This window comes from Scatophagus argus, chromosome 5 (genome assembly GCF_020382885.2).
Source record: "Scatophagus argus isolate fScaArg1 chromosome 5, fScaArg1.pri, whole genome shotgun sequence".
Lineage (NCBI taxonomy): Eukaryota > Metazoa > Chordata > Actinopteri > Scatophagidae > Scatophagus > Scatophagus argus.
In genome coordinates, this window is record NC_058497.1 from 14,438,678 (window position 1) to 14,463,190 (window position 24,513).

Consider the following 24,513-nt stretch of genomic DNA (forward strand, 5'->3'; position numbering starts at 1 on the left):
ACAGATATTTTATGTGACTTTTGCCATGGCGACAGCAGAGTAGTTCATCTGTCACACTGAGACCAATTTTGGTGTGGCAATTTTAAGTTATCAAGCTGATTCCGTTTGCTTCTCCACACAGCACATTAACACGAGCCGCGGCGCTCTCCCAGTCACCAGCATCATGTCTAATAGCTTCTGCAATTATGTCTCGGTGTCTTCCTGTCTTTCAGCCTGTCTGTATGGCGGTATTTCACAGTGTGTGTTTGTCTTCCTGGCTACCTGTGTCTGTGCACTCCTGAGACATCACTCCTGGCTGCTGCTTGCTCGCCTGCCTGTGTCTCGAACCTGTCAGATTCGCTTCCTCTGTAGTGTAACGCAGAATAAATTTGATGAGCTTGAAATAGCTTCTATTAAACCTCCCTCTTTGTCTGCCTTCTGCATCCAGTCTCTATAGCTCCGCACAGGGCATCAAATACAATTTCACGTCAAGTTCATGACATTAGACGGTGCACTGTACTAGATGTGGCGGGCTAAAGAGCATGCAGACATTCACACACGACTGGAGTGACACAGAGAAGAAAAGCTCATATTCTCTTTAGTGGTCTGGCTGCAGAGGACTCAAAGGGGAATCACAGTCTTTCATTCACAAGCGTCCTTTATAGCAGCCATGTTGTTCCTTCACTGTCTGCTCTGGTAAACCAGTTTCAAATCAAATGGAAAACATGCAGCAGAATCAAAAATTTTCTTTTCTTTTCTTTTCTTTAGTTATACTCGCATAAGTCCCCGAGCATAGAAAATAACACAACAGGTGAGTCTGTCATTGGCATGGATGACACGTGGCTCTGATTGTCTCTCACTAGATTGCACACACACACACACACACACACACACACACACACACGCACACACGCACACTCCCAGATAATACTACCACCACACAGAAACACCAGCAGTATAAAAACATTAACCTGCTAATATAACACAGCTGTGGAATATGAATTCCTTGACAGGTGTAGGTGACTAAAACATAATGAAACCTTCGGTGAAAGAAGAAGCTTTGAAGAAGGATGGAAAAGACCAGATGATGGCTGCACATTACAATGACTCAACATTTAGCCTTGAGCAGAGAGTAAGGCCTACTTTTATGACTTTGCCACTGTTGGGGCCATCAATTTAAAATGCTGTAGACAAGATCATGTGTCAAAACACTCAAAGAACGCCTGAGCATATTCCCCTTCCTGTTAACCCAAATAACCATAAAAGATAAAACCATCAATACTGACTACACTCCACTTGTCACACAGTGGTGGTGATGATCTGACGTGCTCCTGCTGATTATTCCTGTTTTCTCTGCAAACATCATTCATATTCATTCTTCATATGGCACACTGGGAAGCTGCAATGACTTATCCTGCAGAGAGCTTCATTTGTAGGTTTTTCAGTTTGAGAGTGCAACATTACTGCACGAGGAGTAGAAGTCCGAGAGAAAAAAAAAATCAAAAGACTGTAGAGTTAAAGTGAACCATTTGTGGTAAAAATGCTCTCTATCGAGTCATTCACAAGGGAGAGCTCTTGAAAGGTCTCTGCCTTTATTTTGGTCTTTAAAGGATAGGAAACAGTGAAATCAATTATAGGAGGATAAAGGAAGGAAGGGTGAAATACACAAAAGCTGCCTGCTGGATTTAAACCCACTATGTCACAGTCACATGACAAACCCATCTAGACCAAATGACCATCAGAAAATGTCCCTTCATGTGTTTTTTTTTTTTTTTTTAGAGTTACTTCAGTTACAGGTGAGAGATTCACCTAAATCCCCCCTTTAACTTTTTAAGTGACCCTATAAGACCATCCATTCCCCACAAATCCAAAGTCTAAAAACGGCAAACAGCATAAACTACTTTGTTTTTAAAGCATTTAAATGCTTTCCATATTTTCCGTGAGGGGGCGGCACGGTGGTGCAGTGGTTAGAATCCCAGGGTTGGGCCCTTCTATGTGGAGTTTGCATGTTCTCCCTGTGCCTGCGTGGGTTTTCTCCGGGTACTCCGGCTTCCTCCCACAATACCAAAGACATTAGCTAACATGCACATTAGGTTAATTGGCTACTCTACATTGCCCCTAGCTGTGAGTGTTGGCCCTGCGACTGACTGGCGATCAGTCCAGGGTGTACCCCGCCTCTCGCCTGTAGTCAGCTGGGATAGGCTCCCCCCGCGACCCTGACGGATAAGCGGTATAGAAAATGGATGGATGGATTTTCCGTGAGTGTTTTTTTAAACCTACAAAGCACTGTTCCTAGAGGTTGAATCATAGTGTATTTTTAAAGGTCAATAAAACAAAACAACAGCTTGAAGAAAGAAAAAGCTGATAGCCAATTAACTGTCCATGTGGACCACAGATGAAGATCACCATACTGCTGCTTTACCCATGACCTGAAAGTAGCTTTAACCTCCTGAGTGCGCTTGCTGACACCGGTGTTGGAATAACACAGTCTCTGTTGGACACACATAATCACAAATAGAACAACAGAGGAGCACATATGGGAGGAATAGGAACCAGCATGCTAGACCTTCTCTGTTCTCTTCATGGACTGTCACGCTGCTTCATGGCTTATGAACTTGTCTTCGTTGCATGGTAAAGTTGTTGACATGACGACTATACTTAACTCTCCAGCTGCTACTACCAGCACCTTCACAATTACTGACATGGCTGCTTTCCACATCAGGATCATGATCAGCCACAGTATAGTTAATATTATCAAAGTGATAGAGACCTGCTCCTGCAATTACTATGTTGCTGTCATTCTTTCGCACCATTGTATACATTTCTGTTGAAATGATGAACATCTGACTAACACTGATTACAGGTTACTGATGGCATACCATATATAGAGTGGAAAACATGGAGAGACAGTACATTAGCCCTGAAAACTAATGAGGAATTATAATTTATTAGTTGACATCACAAGTCATCACCAGAACAAAAAACCTGTAATGTATAAATGAGAACAAATACAACAAGTAGTGGAAGTGTTTTTTTGCTGGAGCTGCAGCAGAACAATGCAATGAGCTAAAATGGAAAACCCTGCTCTTCAACTGCGCCTATCAAAGGTGGAAAAAATACTCTGCAGCGGCATACTATTTTGTTGAACTTAGAAATCCAGCACCTGCACTGCAGCTCCAGTTAAATTTCAGAGCTTATTGGATGTTCTCTTTCAGCTCACTGACAGCTGCACCAATCACCTCACTAATGAAAGTGCACTGCTGTAGCACAGTGCCAGGAGAGTGTGGGAACAGCATGCACGTGAACACGAGTGGTTCGAACAGTATAAATGTGTGCATGTGGCCGAATTCGGCGCATGCATTTTCTGCATGTCTCTTTTCATTTGCCAAAAGCAACAGTCACAGAACACGCGGGACCACCAGCAGATCCAAAAATTCAACCACATGAACAGAATACTGGGCAAATGTACTGCATACAGTACTGCGACTGCTACTGCACACACGCCATCGATATTAGAGGTTACCTAGATTAATTTCTGTCCTGGCATGCACTATGCCTTTGGGCACAGCTCCACCTCCACTCCCGCCTCCTCAGCCCAACTGGAATATATTCATGAATTGGCCACGCTCTATTAGGCTGTCACTGGCTTGGATGATTAATGAGGCTGGCACATGTGGATGAGCCACCGACAGCAGGCTGCCAACTGACCAACTGATGGCGTGCTCTCACAGGGGAGGGGCGAGGCGGGGCGGGGCGGGGCGAGCTGGAGCCAAAGTTGAATGGCTTTCAGCTGATGCTAATGCTGAACACAGACCTTTACACACACACACACACGAATACAAACACACAAATCCAGGCATGCTGCCATTTGCTGCATTTTCTATTGAATGAATGGGGGCCAAATGAGAGGGTGCAATCAATACAGCCACGTCATTTCCTGAACTGTCTCCCTCTTGTAGCAAATGTATAATTTAGGTGTGGTCACCTCCTCCCATTCCCTCACCCCAATCACTACATTTCACCTCTCACATCTTTCACATCTGCCAAATCCTTTCCTCTCCTCTCCTCGCTCTTTTCAGACTCTCCTTTGTATTTTCTATCTCTCTCCTCATTTCGCTTCATTTAATTTCCTTTCCAGTCCTCTCTTAGCCCACTGACACTGAATAAGAACCTCCTCACCGACCCACACGCCCACAGACAAGCAGAAGGAGGGAGAAAGGCAATGTTAAAATGAGTTCTTTACTTTTTAAGTCAGAAGGTGGCTTATTATCACTGTTCTCACCAGAGCTGTATTAATTAGCTTTCTGTGGAATAACAGAAGCAGGATCTGAGCCCTGAATTGGAAAAATGACTGACAGGTACAGGAAGATCTTAAAGGAAAAACAGCTAATGATACATATCTGACCCTTGCAGTTGTAATAGGTTATGTACTGGGGTTGGGTTAAACTATTTTTAGAGACACAGTATTTTTCTTTAGTTTAATTAAGTCTTCCTAGCAGCATTTCCCAGTTTCTGCATAATGAAATGCTATCTTTAGCAATCTGTACAAGAAAAAAAATGCATTAATTTACTATACCTGAATTTGTAGAGACATCGGTTTTGTTTTAATACATGAAACGTGGTGCTTTGAGGAACAAACCTCATCTCAAAGGTTATGAATGAAAGAAGACTCCAAAGTAAAATCCGAGAGACAGTCAAAGAGAAAGTTGAAAGGCAGAAGAACTGAGAATTGAGCTCGGCAAGGTGGGCGGTTCACAGTGGCTCATTGCCATCTTTGGGCTGTCTGACACACGGCTGATGTCTCAAGCCTATTTCCTTTCTTCAAAGCCTGTGCTGATTAGGAAAAAGGTTAGTGGGTGCCATTCAGGGTCATGACGCCTTTGTCTAGGGAGTTGTAATTACTGCTTGCTGGACTACAAGAGGGTGGGAACAGACCATGATTTAATCTTCCTCTCGATTTACGAAAATAACTTCGCTCGAGGAGATTCTCAGGCTTTTTAAAGGTCATTCTGTTTAGTATCTTTAGCATCTAACGAGTGCATTTGACAAGGAGGCGGTCAGATCACTGGCAGATACAGCTGCAAACTCCATCCTCATCTTCTTTTGTCTGAAAGATGTGCTCTGATCATCAGCAGGCAGTGTCTTAAGAGTGTTTTTAAAAGCTTTAGAGTTCAGCTCTCTCGTGCTATTTGAACAGTGCATACTCTCCTAATTAGTCATACGTTTGTTTTGGGCCTAGCATGAATTAAACCAATCAGAGTGTTAAAGGCCAGGTGCAGATGAACTTACACTTGGAGCATTGCTGTTTACACAGTAGCACTTGTTGTTGAGAGACTGGTATGTGGTCTTTGACTTGCGGACCCTGTCTCTTCACGATCCCCTGATCCTTATCTCCACTAACAACAACAACAACAACAACAACAACATTTGACCGCATAACATGTGCATTGATTTTCAGTGGAAGAGGAGGAGTGCTGGCCAGGTCACATGAATGACCATTCTGATTAATACCAGAGGGGATGCCAGGAGGTAAAATAATACATCTTTAATGTGGAAAATATTAATCACATTACCTGCGGCGATCCCCCTGCAGCAGAAACCCTCTCCTCATTAAATGAAAGGATCTGTGCATATGAGGAACAGCGGCTTAACTTCACTGATTAGTTAAATCTTCCAACACGCAGACAGGATCCTTCAGGATCTAGTGTTAATTAATGTTCACTGTTCTTCTAAACATCCAAGGTCACACATGGTTCAGGTTCATATAGTAAATTTGTTTGAAGTAAAGCATCCATCCTCCTGATAAATCCTCAGCATCCTCATCAGAGCTGTTTATCAAATATTTATTTCAGAGACTTAAAGCTTCCTCTGTCCTGTCTTTATTAGTTATAGCGACAATTTATATTTATAGTTTATTGTTACAGCTCATAGTTAGTAGCAGGTGTGTCCTACTATCTGAATAATGTGCCCTTCAAATAGCAGGAAAAATACTGTGACCAGGTTGTTGCTGGCTGACCGTAACCCTGACCTACACAGGCAGCCACACAACATGCACACACTCAGCTTGTTACACACTCGCTTTCTACTGCCTCAAGACAGCAATGCACCTACAATGTGCCTGAACACACTTCGATTTAAGACCAACACGCCCATGGGCGCACAGATGGGTGCAAGTACATTTGCTCCTTACACCACATGAGTGCTGGGCGTGAAAATGACAACTGTGTCACAAGGAAACAAGTAATGACACTTCTGCTGTGCAGTGCTTTGCAGCAGGCAGAGAACTATGAGCGCCTTGCACACATCGCACTGAGACTGCAGGTTGAGGATGTGCTATTGCGTTTCTTAATTTGAAGATGATAATGACTTGAAAAACAGAAAAGATTACATAGCGAATGTAATTTATTTTGGGTTGCAGGTGCTAGGCATGCTACTGTGAGGGAGCTTTAGCTGTGGAGTGCAGCAGCTGCTTCAGAAGGGAGCGTGTCACAGGGTGCCATGTTGATAAGAACTGCATCTGTTGCCAGAACACACTAGGCGTGCGTGCGAGAAGGTTATGTGCGCTAACACGTGTTAAAAGATAGCAGACATTAAACAAAAATGTTTGCACTTTGTTGACAGACAAAGGGAAGGCCTGTGAGCACTCTGCCCAGGTGTGAATCATTGTGTATTTTATTGTGAGGGTGCGAATGCGGTACTCACAGTCAGCTTGTACACAGATGAGGCAGGCGGTGGTGCTGTTAAAGAAGGTGAGAAGGCCGGCTACAGCCAAGCTGATGTCGGTGTTGGTTGGTCTCAGGTCCAGAGTGGTGAACCGGGGGAACTGAACTTTCAGAATGTCCTCTGGAGCCACCTTGACATAAGGCACCTGCACAGAGATGCTCAGGTCAGCATATCTGTTGCATTTTAATTATCTGCATGATTATCTGCATTCATTTTGACATTTCACAGTCACGTTTGGGTTCAAAAATGCGGCAGACAGGACAACCGTAAAAGAGATAAAAACAAGAAAAAAACGTGCGTGTGAACAAAAATAGTATGAAGCCAGCAGACAGCCAGAAGAAAAATAAGCTCTGAAGTTTAATCTGTTCTGATAAATTATAAGCACATTATAAAAAGAATACACATAATGTTTATGTATTTTTCAACAAGTGAGGAAATGAAACACACGTGAAGAAGAAGTATAGTTTTAAAAACGTATTTTTGTTCCACGCACCTGAAGAACCCCTTGTTAGCCCCGATTCCCCCCAAACACACACACACACACACACACACACTGTTACAAAACATTTGTTTACTCAACTCGCTGTGGAGCAGCTCAGCTCTGTGTTTCAACTGACACATTTAAACCACACAAGCATTCAAACACGCAAAATAATATCAGCTCATTTCTGACCAAACAACTGGATTAATGTGACGATATTTTGGGCATAAATGTTAATGAGGTTAAAGGATTACCACATCAGAATATATTATCAGTGATGTTAATACATGAAAACATTTACTGTTCACTCCACTCAGCTAACAGTCATAATCATCGCAACCTTTCAAGCAACGTTCCCGATATCCTAACTGGGAGTTTTAATTTGAGTCTGGTAACATCCACACAACATTAACAGTGTAGGAGTTGTAGTCCTTTAAAGACAAAGTTTCCAGATTTTAGATTTTAGAGTAAAAAGCTAGTACGTTTAAGCATCATCAGCATCTGAAATGTGAGGTCTTGTGACTAAGCTGAAAAGTCAAGAATTTACCACTGCTTGGCCTTAAAAATGTATGTATATGAAGAACCATTGTTCTGCTGTGTTGTCTTAAAATGTAAAAACTGTGAAAAAATATGCTAAGCTCTTCACCACCACTCAGCCAAAACAGATGTGAACAATCTCAAACACCCTCAAAACTGTAAATGGGCATTTTAAGCTCAGTAACTGTGAGTGTTAAAATGTAATGTGATGTTGGACTAGTCAAAACAACAACAGAAAGTTTTTCACAGTAAAAAAATGCAAGACAGACTGCGCTGTAAATCTGAAAACCACATCCTTGTGTGCTGTATAGCAACAATACGCTTGAAATTACACTAAATAATGTAGTACAGTAAGTATTAAACTTGGAAAAATAATACATTAAAAGGCATAAACATAAAGCGCGCAAGTTTTGCCAGAAGTCAGAGCAAAGATCAGACACAAGGAGTAAGTAAAAGAAAGCCAGCCAGGGCTTCAGTAAGAATCAATAAATACACAATTTTTCTATCTCAGCCCCGTTGTGAGGCGTACAGTCTTCAGTGAGATTGATTGCCGTGTTTTCACAGCGCTGATTTGCTGTGGCTATACAAATATCTGTATTCCTAAGCTTCCTCTAATGAATTCATCATCCCACCACCACTGTACTAACAGGTATGCCTGACACAGGCCCATCTCTGCTGTCAGAAGGGAGCTAAAGTACACTGCAGCTAACCTTGCGGCCTTCAGTGTTCCCTGAGCACAGCAACAAATCCAGGCTGGAGCTACGGACAAATCTGCTGAACTTCAAGAAAATCATAAATTACATTCCACCCAAATTCAAACCCATCTCTCATCTATGTTCCTCCAGCCACATCCATCTCTGCTTCAGCTCTCCGCGTGATGGTGTGAACGCATACGAAACTGCCAGGGCTTACAGCAGGGAGGGGGCGATTGCGAAAGAGTGTGGCAGGTGTCGGGTCAGTCTGCTTGCCGGGCAATGCAGTAGAGCGCAGTGGGGCTTGAAGGGGATGCGGGAGGACACGCTGGGTCCGAGAGGAGGAATAGGGAAGGGGGGCCTCTTCATCATGGCAGATTGCCTGTCTGTCGGGTTCCCAGCACCCATACATTCCTTGCCCCTTCATCCCCCTATCCCCTCGATTGGTTTTCCATTCCTGCCCATCAGGGTGTAATGGAGTCCCTGGGTGTCTGGATGGATGGAGGTGCGGTCACTACTGACAGCCCTTGCTGGAACACCATTCATTCCTCTCAAGGAGTCCTAAAACCTGGGTAATAGCCATATACCACACTGGGGAAATGTGCCCTCTTCAGGTGTGTCCTTCATCTTCCCTGTTGCATTTGTACAATTTCTCACTACCTTTTTCTCATTTTTGTCCCTTTCTCTCCTGTTTCTCTGCAATTGTTTACTCTCTTTTTCTCACTTCTCCCTGTTTTCCATGCATAGTCTCCTTCCTTTTCAGCACTGTGCACTGGTGCCACCCGACCCCTTTCACTTAGAAACCTGACACGCTTCGATAGGCTGTATCAGAGGCAGCAGGGGGCTCAGAAAGCGGCTTACGCTAAAACACGCATTTTCACACACACACACACACACACACAGACACGCCGATACATACACTTTGTCCATCCTTTATCAGCCTGTTGGACCTTATTGCTAAAAACACTTCCATCTTCATCAAATTCAGCACTATGCGGCCATGATTCACATGACAAGACTTTCTGATCATGTACCCGAAAAATTGTTTCAGGAAACATTTCTTTAACATGCTTTTCTTCTAGTGAAAACGGACTTAATCTGCAATAATTCTCTCTGTATTCTAAACAAATCTTGTTGCATTAAGCATTCATAAGGGAGGTGTTGGCTAAATGTAGCTTACAGCTGTATTAGAGAGGACTTTATCTGTACATCATGTCTTATCACATATTCCCTCTGGTAGGAGCAATATGATTAATTGGTTGTTAAACAGAGGGAGTCACTATGCTCCTCGTGTGGTGGAGTGACAAAGTGTTTTGAATCGAGACTCAAGTTAAAACAGGGGTTCTCCAAGCAAAGAAAATCAATCTCCACATTACTAACAACAAGTTGTCATCCACATCAAAGTTGCATGCCAGACTTCTTATCTGCAACCAGCAGCTAGTATCAGTCACTCAGCTGGTCGATTAATCCTGAAAAAAAAAACCCAACAAAAAAGCAAAAACAAAAAATCAAGGAAAAAAAAAAAAAGAAAAATATTTCCGACATGTTTCTTTACAGAGCACAGCTTCAAAGACTTTATGATCTTGGAGGCTGCATCACTTTCAGTGTGGTTCTGCAGGAAACACACTAGTCTGCCATGCCAAAAATCCTGGGTGCTAATCTCCTTGGAGTCAATTTAATGCCAAACTGGCACATCTTATCACAAAGTATGACTTGTTGATTTACTGTAATGCCTCTTTGTTTGGGTGTGTGGTAATTGCCAAAGCTGCGGTATTCGACATTTTAATGACAACAGATCAAATGACTGTGTGTAATGTGGAATTGGTTGCTCATAGTGAGGAACATGCAATATCAACTCTGCAGTTGCCCTCAGTGTCTCTCAGTTCACAGTTTTCATTATTCACTTCTTTGGTTTTACAGCCTGCAACTGAACTATTTGCTTCAGTCTCACTGCTCTCATTAGTCTTATTCCCAGCCAAGGCAGGCATCTGTTTTAAGTTAAAAAGCTCTGATAAACCCACTGTATGCTGCCTGCCCAGCACTATTTGTAGACAATGTTAGCGACTAGCTCATGAACATAACAAATTGAGTAGAGAACAAGCCAGACAATTTTCTGAAGAAGGAATATTGGGCTTTTCAACATTAACCGACATTAACACAACTCTAAATGGATGTTCATCCATGTCTGCTTGATGACAAAATAACCTGTTTGCTAACACGTTTATCATAACAAATTTTTATGGCAAGAATATGTCAGTGTTGTGTCCATGGATTCTTTCTATGGCCTCCAGGTGACCAGAAGAAAACAAACAAACAAACAAACAGTTATTGCTGCTTTATGATACATTTTTTGCATGCCCACAATGAACCACGAGCTTCAATTTACTACCATCTGCGGTGACTGATTACACCATTCATCTTCAGCATAATTGAAAGTCAATTTAACACAGTAAACAAGTTTCCATTTAACCAAAAAATCTTTTTTGTACAGTATAACAGTGGTGCTATTCTACATGCTGCCGACTGAGCTGACTGAGCTTTATAAGAATAAGTAGAAAAAAATACTGCCTCCATTCTGTGGTTTACAAATATAAATGTCGAAATACGAATTTACAGAATTCATTGCCATGAGTTGAGAAAGGTTCAGGTTAAGGTACGTTTTGCTAATGTTCATCTATTTAACTAAGGAAGATAAAAATTATTACAGGCAATGTAAACGTAGTAAACTAGCTGTAACTCAAAATTAGAGAGATGTGTCTTTTTAATAGCATCTGCTCAAGGCCGTGGCACTATTGGCGTGGGAGTGAAGCTAATTACATCTGAAAACTGTGTGGGGGGAAAAAATCTCAGGCAAACAATAGAGCCCAAGGTAACCACTCTGCTTTTAATACTTTGGTAGCTCCACTGTAAATAGAACTAAAGACCATGGTGACTGCTGTGGAGAAACACAAGGCAAGTGCCAGGGGAGTGATGGGTGGGTGAGGAGAGGGAGACAGAGAGCAAGCTGAAAGACAGAGAAAGGGAGAGAAAGCAGAGAGAAGGACAGAGAGAGACTGACAGTCTGAGTGACGGAAGAAGAGAGCAATGAAGTGAGAGACATAAAGGCTGAGATGGAGGGAAGTAGGGTACAAGGCAAGGAAGCAGGAAAGCACAAACACACATAGCAGACATAAGCAGAGAGTGAGGAAAGGCAAACAGGTTGCAATCAGCACTCATTAAGTGGACTCATTGAATTTAGCAGCGTAAAATTTGATTCCGTTGTCAAAGGCAATCTGTCTCATGTTCTCCCCTTTATTGGTTCATTTCTCAAGACATAGAGTTTCAGGGGATTCAATAACAACATAACCATTTAGCTTTGTTATTGTTCGGTCTCGGTGGGCTACAAATACATTTTAAGTTAACGCAGAGTACTGTGACATTTATTATTTAGAAGCCACAGTGCTTATTTGCTATTAGAACAGGAGGTCATAAAGGTACTTTGGGCTGTATATATTATGTAATAATAACAGCTGAGTGCTGGACTTCAGTACTTCTTGGATGAGACTTGAAATATGTCTTTAGCAAGTATCAACAACTGTCAAGGGACACAAGGCTTCCATTGAAAAGCCCTTCACTAGAAAATGGCTGTAAGGGGGGAGTTGTTTCCAGCACCAGTTACAACCCAGGAAATCCAGTTTGACACTCAAACAAGTTACCACCAATCATTTCATGTTTTAATAATCAGCAATCTTTTCTTGCAGTCAAAAAGAAATCTGACATTTCATCTGCAAATTATTATATCATGAATGTGCTTGTTGCATATATTGGGTCAAAACAGCACAATGCCAGACGAAAAGGCTTCTGTCACCCACTGCATTATTTTGCAGGGCACCATTCACATGAAGGAGGGTCGACGCAGGCTTAAGTATTGTTTACTTATTCTCTGGTATTTTGCAAATCATGATTACCCATTTCCTAAGTTACAAACTCTTGTAACACTTTGGACTGTAATCATCTTAGGCAAAAAGGTTTTGGCAGAAGTTCCTTATAAGTATTGAAAAATGTTCAAATTGAAGCCCAGGAAGCTTTTTGTCAACAGTTGAAATATTTGGAGCAACACCCAGTCCTCAGAATGATGAGACAACATATGTCCACACGAGGTGCAGAATTGTAGCTTTTTTTAAATTTTTTATTTTTGCACAACCCAATGACAAAAAGGTACCACTCTGTCCCTTGTTTTTTCAAGAGTGTGTGTGTGTGACACGAACTGAGTTCTGCTCACTCTGGCTTGGATGTGTGCTCTTGCCGTATATAAGTGTATATGCGTGTGTGTGTGTGTGTGTGTTTCTTGCAGTGTGACAGAAAGGCTGGCAGGTCTGCAGACAGAGGTTTGACAGGCGTTTAATGAGGAAGCTCTCACAGGACACAGGCTTTGCACAAATAACACACACACACACGCACACACACAATCATATATATTGTACACAGTGAGCAGAGGGGAAAAGAGGGCAACTAAAATACCTCAGCACAATTACAACGTGCTTACCATATACTTTCCTTAATTACACTGAGCTTGCACTCTGATCTGCTCTGATTAACAATTAAAACATGAAATAAAATTAACCAGCACATTTTCAAACAACCAAGTCAGTGATATGCTGTTGGCTACTTATCTGAAACAGCCAGGTTTTTCATTGTTTTGTATAAGCTTACCAATAACTTCTGATAACCCCTCTTCAACTGGAAATTCGAGGTTACATACAAGAGGGGTAGTTTTCAAATCTGACCAGGCATTAGTGAGAAGACCGTTGATCTGAGCTAGAGTGAAGGTGAAAGCTAATTTCCCTTCCGTCCAGTCCAACAAGCTCTGGGTTGCCTCATTGAGCTGACAAGTGCCCGAGTCATCCGGCTACCTGTCTGCAGTGAACCTAACAGGAGCCTGCCGGGAGGGGGTCCGAGTGAGGGGAGGTGGATGTGCAGTGGCGCCATATGGAGAGCAGAGCTATAATGAGCAACTACATCTGTTGGCTTGAATTCAGAGGGGCTGTGAACAAAACTCTGTTAAATAAAGTATCACCAGACTTTTATGGGTCTTGGAGCATGCCAGGTATGGCTGGAGGAAAGTTAGCATTGGCGCAGTTCATCAGCGTTTGAAGTGACTCATTTACATTACAGCACGTTGACCTGGCTATCAATTAGCGGACAACATATGCTTGGCAGAAAGGCTAAACTGTCCTTGAAAATACTTAGCACTGCAGCCAAGTGAACAGCAGCTTTTCAGTCTCACTGAGCTGAATACGTAGTCAGCCGAAGCCAGACAGAGAACAGTTTGTTTACCGTCAAAAAGTGGACGCAGCTAATCAGCCTGGAGATCAACAGTTGTAGGAAACCAAACCAGAGTATGAAGACTGGCTGGGTGTAACCTATTGCAAGCCAGAGAATTATGTTGGCCACTGAGCATTAGAGAACAGATGCTGTTGGAGACATTGTCCATCAGTCAGCTAGTGTGACGCCAAGGCCAGCATGCCAGAGTGGAGTTGCCAAGGACAGTTTTGCAGGGTGGCAGGAGATGGAAGAGGGCAGGTGGTAGTCTATTATGTCTACCGAACCCCCCTTTCAAACCAGAAGGTTTATAGGGAATTTGGGACGCCAGCTGCTGGCATTCAGGACAGGCACAAAAACATCTCATGAGACAGGAGATGAGACACAGGCGATAGGAGAGTGTCAACTCCGCCCTACCAACAATCTCCATCTCCAGCTCATCCCACTCTCAGCCCTTGCAGCCAGATCTCTATTTGTGGTAGTAATGATCCTGCATCAGGTCCCTGTGGTCAGAGCAGAAGCAGACCAGTGATAAAGATGAAGTGGGCTGCGTATCCCATGGTGCCTTTTAGGCGAGTGGAACATTGACCATGAGATCTCTATCTCATTGATCAGCCAGTTCAGAGAGAAAAAAAGTTCCTTTCCTCCAGAGACAACTGTTCCCCACTCTATTGCTCTATTTCAGAGAAAGTGTCTTTGTAAAAAAAGAAAGAAATGTTTTTAAATCACCCTGTTTTTTTTAACTGCTTTAACAGCTGTGTTGGTATTATCCAGCAGTGAGCACAAAAGAGAAACCACTAATATGATCTGGGGAACATTTCACAAGCCACCTACCTGATTAAATGAAGTAACATTTACAAGTAAATTTGAACTTAAATGCCCACTGCAATTGCATCTGTTTTCATCAGGCAGAGAAAAGGATATGTATTATTGCATCAAAAAAAAAAAAAAAAAAAAAATTGTATAGGGAGCTTTGATTGGAAAAGTGTTTCCTTTTTTGTTGTTTAATCTAACAGTAGGCTTAATCCAGTTCCGGGAATCGAGCCAAATGTTTGACTTACACTGCAGAGCTCAACTCTACACAACAAAATTGACAAAAAGTTAGCCAACAAATCTTAGAAAACCTGCCCTTTGAGCAGAACACAACATGCTGATGGGGAGACAAAACACACTCAAATGTTCTTGATGAGTTTCAATTCGCAGAGAGAAAACATGAGCGCATTAATTCGGTGAGCAGCTGGTGGAAAGCTGAGCAATATCTGCTGAGTATTGTCTCTTTCCAGCCAAGACAAAACTCTGCTACTTGACACAGACGGCTAGGAGGTAACAAAAGCAACACTGTAACATGGAGCGGCGTCCCATTTTATACCCTTGATGACAACAATCAGCTAAATTGAAATCCATTTTGTTTGCTGCTCACCTGGGAGTCACTCTGTTTTTTCCTCGCTTTCATCTCAGGGATCAAATCAAGAGGCTGCTCCCCGACGACGAGATAGTGGATTTGGATATGCACACGGTGGTTCTGCTGGTGCAGCCTTGACAAGGTAGATCAATAGTGCTGTGAGAAAAGGGTCAGCAGAGGTGCAGACGACAGCTGTGCTCCTCTAATTATGATCAGGCAGAGACAGAGGAAGCACCTGCGTTTTGTTTGCAAGCAGACTGAACATGGGAATCCAGTACAGAGTGACACCCAGCTCAGCATCAACACTCATCTCATCAAATGCACTTAAAGATTTGTGCTCTTATCTTAACAGACCCACACAAACATTGGATATTAATTAGAGTATCATTATGTATTACTCACCATTTGAAATAAATTCATGAATAATTTTGTGCCATTTTATGTCTGATGTAGCTTATCGTAGCTTCAGCAGCTCCGAACATGAAGGACAACACTTGCAGGTACAGTGCTGTGCTTCTATGCACTGCTTTTAGTAAATGAATATACCGTGCATAATGTTATATTATTTACTGTAAACGATCATTTAAATTTTAAATGTGGTCGTTTTCTGTAGTGCAGTACCTATGAGACAGCTCAGAGATTCAGAGTTTTTAAATTGTCCACAAATTACTGCTGAACAGCTGCTAACAAGTTTATAGCCAGTGCACACATGCACACACGCACACACACACACACACAAACAAAGAAAACCGATGATGAAGAATGCAATTGCACTCTAAATGCAATGGCACCTCTTTTGCCTGGCACCGACCATTGCAAAGTGTCAGGTCTCATATTAAACTGCATTTTGGTCAGTGCTCTCCATACATGTAATTCCCACATACTGCTATTATATTACATTATATTGCGAATTTTGAGAAGGAAAACAGCCACAGACTATCTGCTGACCTACTATTAAGTAGTACTTGAAGTTTATAAACTCCAGTATGAGGCAAACTGAGGTAAAGCTCTTTCAAAGCTCAAATATTAAAATAAATGTGTTGAGGGATAATGCAGCTCCACTTCCAAGACTTCTTCAGCTGAGCACCTGCCATTAAACCCGCTTTTTACTTTCACTCCTGAGTCTTAAGATTTCAATTCCTAAGACTTTCCAACACACAGACACAGAAAGATGGACACAAAAACTAAAATAGCAATTGAATCTAAAATGAGGAAGCATTTGTAGGACTTATTCCAGCTATTTTTGTACTGCAAATTTGATTGTTTCTTCGAATTCTTTGGATCCTAATGAATTTTACCGATCTAATGAATGCTGAGTGGACAGCCTCAAAAAAGTTTTTAAAAAATCATGAAAACTTGAGTGTTGGAACTGGAATTTCATTAAGCAATGGGTTAACATATTGTATTGAAATCAGTAATGAAAAGCTAATTTGCATTGCATTTGAATGCATTTTGTCTTTTTTTTTCAGTCTGAATCTGAAGGAATACTAAGCTGTGGGGGTTTAAGCAGAAATCCCATTGATATTCAACAGACACCTTACTGCTCCTGCACTGCTATGAATAAGCAAGCTGCAGCTTAAATTTTCCAATTCATATTACATACATCACAGTGATGCAGGCTCCTCCTCCAGCTGGTCAAGCTGCACTGACAAAAATGCAGATCAGCTCTGCTTATTCAGATCTGACCAATAATGTGTCACTTGCTGCAAAAACAATGTTGCTTTTGGCTGGAGAGCATTTGATTTTACATATAGTGGTTCTAAAGCCCAATTACAGTGGAGAGCTGAACCATAAGCTGACCCCTCCGAGCAGAACAAGACTGACACAGCAGAACTAACACCAATATGTACTCAGGCATAAAGATTCAGCATGAGGCTGATGGAGGGTGATTAGGAAGAGGCAGAGAGAGAGAGAAAGCAGATTTTTGAAAACCATCTCCACCCTCTTTCCATTAGTTTTCTAAAGAATGGTGGATCTTGACCTTGCACTCATCTACAGCAGTTTGACTGAGAAGGAGCTAGGTAGAAGAGAAATGTCATGGAAAAGATGGCTGGCTCAGATGAAGTGAGAAAATAAGGGACCAGGAGACAGGAAAGAAAAAGAAAAAAAGAGGTGAGAATAAGGAAATGAGAGCTGTGGCTTGTGTGAGGACAGTAATAGCAGATATTAGAGGACTGACAAAGGTAGAACAGTGACAGCTGGGTGAAACTATGGAAGGGCAAAAGGACAGATGAAAAAGAAATGAGGAAAACAGATATTATTACAATCTTCTCTGAGCAGCAAAGGATCGTAATATGGACATAAGGATGAAGGTCCTTCACTGAATCTGTGTAAAGACTGTCTTCATTTGGTTTATGAAATAAAAACGGGCCAGCAACATGCAAAATAAAAATGATAAGTCTACCAGTCAGTCAGTTTTTGGAGTTACTGAATTACAGAAAGGCTTCTCAACTTCCCCTTCAAGACTCAATTAGCCAAATCTCATTAATGCATTTTAGCATTTTCGGTCTAGGCTGAAAAAAAAAAAAAAAAAAAATAAAAATAAATAAAAAACCAAACAAGCAACACATCTCCACATGAAGACTGTGAAACGAGGTCAAAAGCCTGCTGAAAAAAGCTAGTAAGTGGACTTTGAGTTGAGATTTATTTTTGTCCAAAGTCAGAAATTATCTTTGCTTAAACCGAAAGGATGTGATCCCACTGCTCCATGTAGGGATCTGTTTACATGCATACACAGCGACAGGCAGGGTTAAAGGATCATTTTGGTTAAGTTAAACATAATTATTTTAATTGTTTGAGTCTGCACTGCCTCCAGCAAATAATAAAGAGAATCTAAAACTCTGTAGCTGATAAAAAAATTAAACAGACTCATTACCATGATTTAAAAAAAAAAAAAAAAACATATTATGCAATGATATGTACCAGTGCATGAAATGTGCAGTTAACGAAATTATCAACTTATCTAAAATAAAAAGATTTATTTGATCACAGCCATCTTATTTAATTATTTTCACCATAATATTTAGATATTGTGTTTTGTTGGACAGGGGCAGTTTATGTGAAAACAACACATGAATGCATCATCAGTTATTTACACAGGCTTAATTAAAAAAATCAAAACAAAAAAACCTGTGATCAGAACATTTATTATTTATTTTTGCCCTTTGGGAAGGAGAAGTCATAATGCAAATCACAATAAGAGGAAAACATCATCAAGGCAGAAGCTGTAACTGCTGTGTATACACATTTCATTGGTTAAAGCAAAGCAGGATGATACTGGTGTCCACATGTGTGACAGCAAAGCTGAGCGGACGCTGGCTGTAAACAAACTGGAGCTTTGGTTTGCTGGCTTTGCTCTGACCAACCGTGGTTCAATGTCTGGCAGGGAGACAGTCTAAAGTGAGAACAGCTACTGTGTGAATGGTCTCTGGTCAGAGAGGATTTACTGGGTTGGCGAGCTGGCTTTTCAAGTCACAAAAAGCAATTCCACACCATGTGTAGAACCGAGCTGCTGGACAACAACAAACCCATTTAAATCAGTTTGAAGAGCTCTACACACACTGAACATAAACACAGCAGGATGAATCTCTGGACATGTGAGCGGACAAGTTAATGAGAACACACACACACACACACACACACACGCACACACGCACGCACACACACACACACACTCAGATCTGTGGCAAATATTCACTGAATGAGTTTCTCATGAATGCTTCACATTAATGATACAAATGAAGCACTGGACCTGCGAAAGAGTTCTCTCTGAAAGCATGGAGAAAGCTTTTCAAATTTGTTCAATATCCATTCATGAGCAATCAAATGCGCCTCAGCTTAGTCTAATGGTCCTGCTCAACAATTGCTCCTATCCAACCATGTGGACAAATCCTACAGACTTCATTTGCCTACTAATAAAGTAATCTTGAGAAATACATTTGATTCCAAACTATCTTGGAATTAAACTGAGACTCAGAAAGGCAAGGAACAGAATCATTTTTACTGGAACTGAATGAGTTTTTCAGCGTTACCTCAGCACCGGTGCTCACGATGCAGCAAAACAATGTATCACAAGAGACAGGAAAGAAAGAGGCAGAAAATGAGACGGGGAGGGCGTCCGTGACAGAGTGAGGGAGCGGGAAAGGCGCAGAGAACTTTAAAAGCAAAAATAAAATAATACTTGAACATCGGCACATAAATGACTCTGGCAAGTCATTTTCATCTTATTTAACGTATTTTCTGGATGCTTGTATGAAAGCAAGTCAGAATTGTGTTTGTGATGTTTCTGTGGTTATATGAAAAGCACAAATCTGTCATTATTGCCTATCTCCAGGGCTTGAGCTATATCACTGACCCCCCCACCCCCAATCCAGCATGCTCTGTGTTTGCCCAGCAGACATCAGGCTCACCTCTGAGTCCAACCTGAGCGCCACCCTACCAAAATGCTTCAGTGTAATCTTTCTGTACTCCTGCAACCAGATGGTTTTGCAAGCCCAAAGCAACCCCCGGACACCAGGCTGGATATTAATATTCATGACCAGTGACACATGTTTGAATCATAAGAATATGTTTAGCAGACACAGGGTGTATTACATATTTCATCCTTCACGCTAGAGGAGAGGAAGTTAGGGCTAAAAAACAGCGAGCAAGAGAATTTAAACTGAGCTGAATGCGGCAAAGAGCTGTCAATAAAAACTGAATTCAGATTAAATATTTGGTACATGAAAAATGAACGGCTGACATTAACTCAATTTAATTTTGAAGCTTCCTATGGTTAATAGCAAAATGACCTTCGTCCAAGGCTTTTTAAGAAAATAGCAAGATGGGGAAATTTAAATGGAGCCTTATACATATCTGAATTGGGATGAAAAGTCCTTGGTTCAATCCATCATATCAAAGTCTCCACTTATAAATAAAAATAATATTTCTTATCCTTGAGATTCACAGGAAACAAAGCAGCAAGAAAACTAAACTGTACTGCACCTTCCAGCTAGCCTAGTTGGCTGCAGCAGCTGATGGATCAGCACCTGTAAAACAGCAGGAGTCTCTCATTCACAGCCCTGGCTAATGTTTCTCATTAGTTGATATTAATCTGTCCTTCTTCCAAATCCTGACACTAAGCGTTGCTCTTCCTGCCACACAAGACGAAAAACAACCTCCAAACATGACGCACACATTCAACCCTTTCTCCACAGTAGCTGTTTTTATATTAGTCACCATTAGTGTGAAACCCAGATGGACTCAGTCCCACTCCTCTGTCGCCCCGGTGGAAGTAGCCTCTGTAGCAGCAGTGGAGACCGGGTAGTGATTGATATAGACTGGTAGATGATGTGCTGGTCACCTACTGGGGCCTGTCAGCTCCAATATTGCTGCCAGAGTCCCAGCAAACCAGCCATGGGAGTGCCAGCATCTGTGGCCTTACGCTCACAGTGAGGGATTAGGTGGTCAGAGTAATGTGTGCACAGTGGCAGCCGTCCACACAGACGAGCGTGCATGCGCACACACACGCACAACACACACACTCTCTCTCTCATATCTCAAACTATTATGGTTACCTTTTACTTGTACCTTTTATATCTCAGACAAACAAAACACACAAGTAAAGTCACCTCTTTACATTAGTGACAAATATTCTGCAGAAAACAATATAACTCTCAGTAATAAACTTATTATAATACATTTGTTTTGGGTGATACATCATTAATACATGAACATTAAGTATCAAGTACTGAAGCATGTGAATTGGGGATCTGAAATTGCTGCTACTTCTTAATAGTGATCTGCTAGTTTGAGTCACTTAATGAATGTCTAATCCAGTGAGAAAAAAAAAATATCTACAGATACTTTATGAAGAGGCTTTGAGTGCCAAAATACATATCCGTTTGGCTCCTGATCATGCCAGACAACACCAGACCTCCCCTTTAGGTTTCTTTGGGTGGGGTGGAGTGGGTGGCTGAGATGAAAGGTGCAGCTGCTTTCATCCACCAGGCAATCTAGTCATCTCCTGGTGAGCAGCCACCTGAGATGTGCTGCAGACTATTTGGCCACCAAGTGTAGAACAAACTAAAGGTTAACATTCATTGTTTTTACTTAAATTAATTTAATTTGAATTTAATTTACTTTATTAATCCCAAGCTAGGAAATGCGTGGTTTGCTGGTTTCTCTACCATGTATATACTGCAGGAGCCAGACTCACAGAACCTTAAGATTTGTGCCGCACATGTCATCAAGAACAACTTTGGTATAATATGACTTTGGCTTCAGCTCAACACTCTTGCCCAGCAGTAAAACTTGCTGTAAAATGACCTTTCCTGCACTCAGAACTCAAAAGATTTGAATTACTTTAGTTCTATTCATGTGGGACTAGTATTATCCGAGATCTTCCATGATTGTTGAATAGCATAGATTTCATTCTAAAATCTTGGCAGAATCAGAGAAGTCCATAATCAGCAAAGTAAAACGACCATTGCAAATCAGTTTCCCATCAGTCACACATATATAACTGTTTCTTGAGCTTGCATACAGCTATTGCTGGTAATGCATCATGATAGTTCGGTACTGTTAGTTACGACACCCTGCCCCTTATATAAGTCCATACTGACCAAGGCCATTAGCCAGACATCTGCTTACAGAGTGATCATGACAAGAGCAATGTGACCTTTTCAGCCACACACACATGCACACACACACACACACACCTCAAGGGGACCTAATCAGTGAAATCAGCTGGTGTAGTGTTTAGCTGGAATTAAAATCTGCACACTGTTGGCTCCTCATAGCATCCAGATGAGGACCACTGAGTTAATTCTGGACTCCAGGAACCAAATTGGTAGGACTGCTGGATTTCCAGCTATGCATTCCAGGTATGCAGTAGCCTTTGATTTGATGACTAGAATAAAAATCAGCAGCAGGGTCCCTTTGACCAGTAACTGAGAACCAGTGAGCTTGACTATCCTGTTAATTGCCTGACAGCCCAAAAATAGCTAAAGAACCAATTTATATAATACAGAATTAGATAAGAGGATTAAAGTATTCCCAATGGAAGAGGTTTTCTCCTGGGTGTATTAATCTGTTGTCTATTGTCCTGACAATGTGTCCAAAATGCATTTGTGTGAATTCATCATATCAAAATCCCCCAGCTCTTCCTCTCAGCTGACTGAATTATTATCATCCTGCACTGGAGGTGGACATAAATTCACATTAAAGTTATTAAAAATTATTTGGCTAACATCACCAAATTTCTGTTCATTTAAAAAACTGCCGATCTAGTAACATAACATTAGGAGCATTAAGTGTGTTGGAGTGGATTTGGTTGTCAGATTTTAAACAACATTGCCAGTATCAATATATGTTCTCTCTGCCTCCAAAGGCTCTAATATTCTGTATGCTCAGAAGAACTGAGTGATCCTCTTTGGCTACCTTTGAAACTCTAAAATTCTGTGAAAATGAAGCTTGGTTTGAGGTGAGAACCATGTCACGGCACATCAAACTATGCACTACCAAATAAATCATGTCAGAGAAGAAAAACTTCAAACCATTTTACTATCTCACATTTCACAGAATCTGAAAAGATATATATATAAAAAAGCTACATATGGGCTAAAATACCTGTTCAGTGCTGTTGAGCAGCAACAATATATCAAACCAGAGGGTGGCGGCACACTTGACATGTAAAACTCTTGAAAGTCAGTGCAGGAATGGCTTTCCTCTAAACACAATTTTGTCTTGAGTTTAAGATTGACTACTGTATACGTAAAAGGCCATGGTGGAATGTAACTACCAACATTTACTCAAGTACAAATATGTCATATATTTCATAAAAAATTGGGGATATTTTCATTCTTCTGCTGCACAAGAGGAAGCTGTATGGCTCAGGTCCCACTTGGCAACACCTCAAACTACTTAGTTGTCCTCCTGCATCTTCACATATATTTAGTTATCGTCACTGATCAGAAAATGTGTAATTGTAATCTGTATGTTCTGCTATGGTCTCAGTATCTTGTACACGTGACGTCCACTGCACGTCCGTCCGTCCGTCCGGGGAGAGGGATCCCTCCACTGTGGCCACTCACTAAAATTGGAGGTCTGAGGAGAGGATGTCTTACACTCTACAGATTGTAAAGCCCGTTAAGGTATCTTAAGGATTTCTAAATTTGGGGAATATAAATACGACTGACGAGACATGAAGTACTTGTGTTTGAGCATTATCAACCAGCTCCATTTTGACCAACTTAAACATTAAAGTTCTATTTACATACTATTTATTTGAGCGAGCCAGTAATACAAGGGCCAATTTTCGGAGGAAAGGAAGGATCACCACTTATGGGTTCTTTTGATACTTAAGACTCTGATGAAAGAAAAAAACAAAATATTTAAGAATGTGTGTTTAAGAATAGAAGAAGTCCTCGTCTTGCACTAAAAACAAGCTGATCTAGAACGTCTGGGAGAAGGCTGTTGCTGAGGCTGATTTATGGATGTAGTATTTAATTTATGGAGCAGATGAAGACGGACACCCAACAAGCACTTCAAAACAAGCTGTAGAGTTGTGTGTGGTAACGTCTTGCATATTTCTTCTCCAGGCGCTGTGAACTGCCTGAGGTCTGACAGAAATTACTGCTGACTTAAAAAGAAGTGTTTTACAAAAAAAGAAAAGAAAATTCAATATGTTGACAACAGGTCTTAATAATCCTAATTTCTGACAAACACGGAAGACTGTCTGAGCTTTAAAATATCCTTTGAACCAAATTACTGCCCTCCTCATACACACGTGAAAAGAAGAAAGGAAGATTAAATAATTTTTAAATTTCAGCCAGTATGAGGAGCATTTTATGACAACACTATATGTATCACTTAACGATTTAAGAATGTCATTTTTCACTTTATGTGATCTTTGATATTCACAGTGTTATTATCACAGTCAGTGTTTCAAAGCACTGAGCCCCACAAGTCAATGCCACCAGAGATTTTTCACAGCAGGGAGTCCTGGTCTGTCTACTACCATAACAGACTGATGTCTCATTAGGAAGACAGCCTGTACTATACCAGAGGACATTATAGAGACAGGGATGGTAATGGGATGTCTTCTAGTATTCATGCTGATCAAATCCAGGCTTCAAATCCAGCTTCTCTGTGGACCAAATCCAATTATTATGTGAAGCACACTAGAACACCCTAATGATTGATTAACTGCAAGAAAGTTGACATAAAATGTTTATAAAAATGTCTATTTGGTCGACAGTAGTTATTATAAATGCTATTAATGTCGACATATTTACTTTTGTAATGTGGACGATTTTCTAAAAGTGGCGTATAACAAAGAGTATCAAATTTAGATGACCAAAGCACCAAACCTCGCAGAAAACGATCGCAGATTAAGCTCTGAACATGAATATCTTTTC

The 24,513-nt window shown here is 41.2% G+C and overlaps 1 protein-coding gene across 4 annotated transcripts in view; it reads right to left on the reverse strand.

The window, feature by feature from the left end:
* Positions 1-24,513, reverse strand: part of grik4 (glutamate receptor, ionotropic, kainate 4) — a 254,036-nt gene that overhangs the window by 70,211 nt on the left and 159,312 nt on the right. For all 4 annotated transcript variants that reach the window (XM_046389058.1, XM_046389057.1, XM_046389056.1 and 1 more), the window contains one exon: positions 6,682-6,847. In XM_046389058.1, coding sequence (XP_046245014.1) covers positions 6,682-6,847 — 166 coding nt within the window. The remainder of the gene's footprint in view (positions 1-6,681; positions 6,848-24,513) is intronic.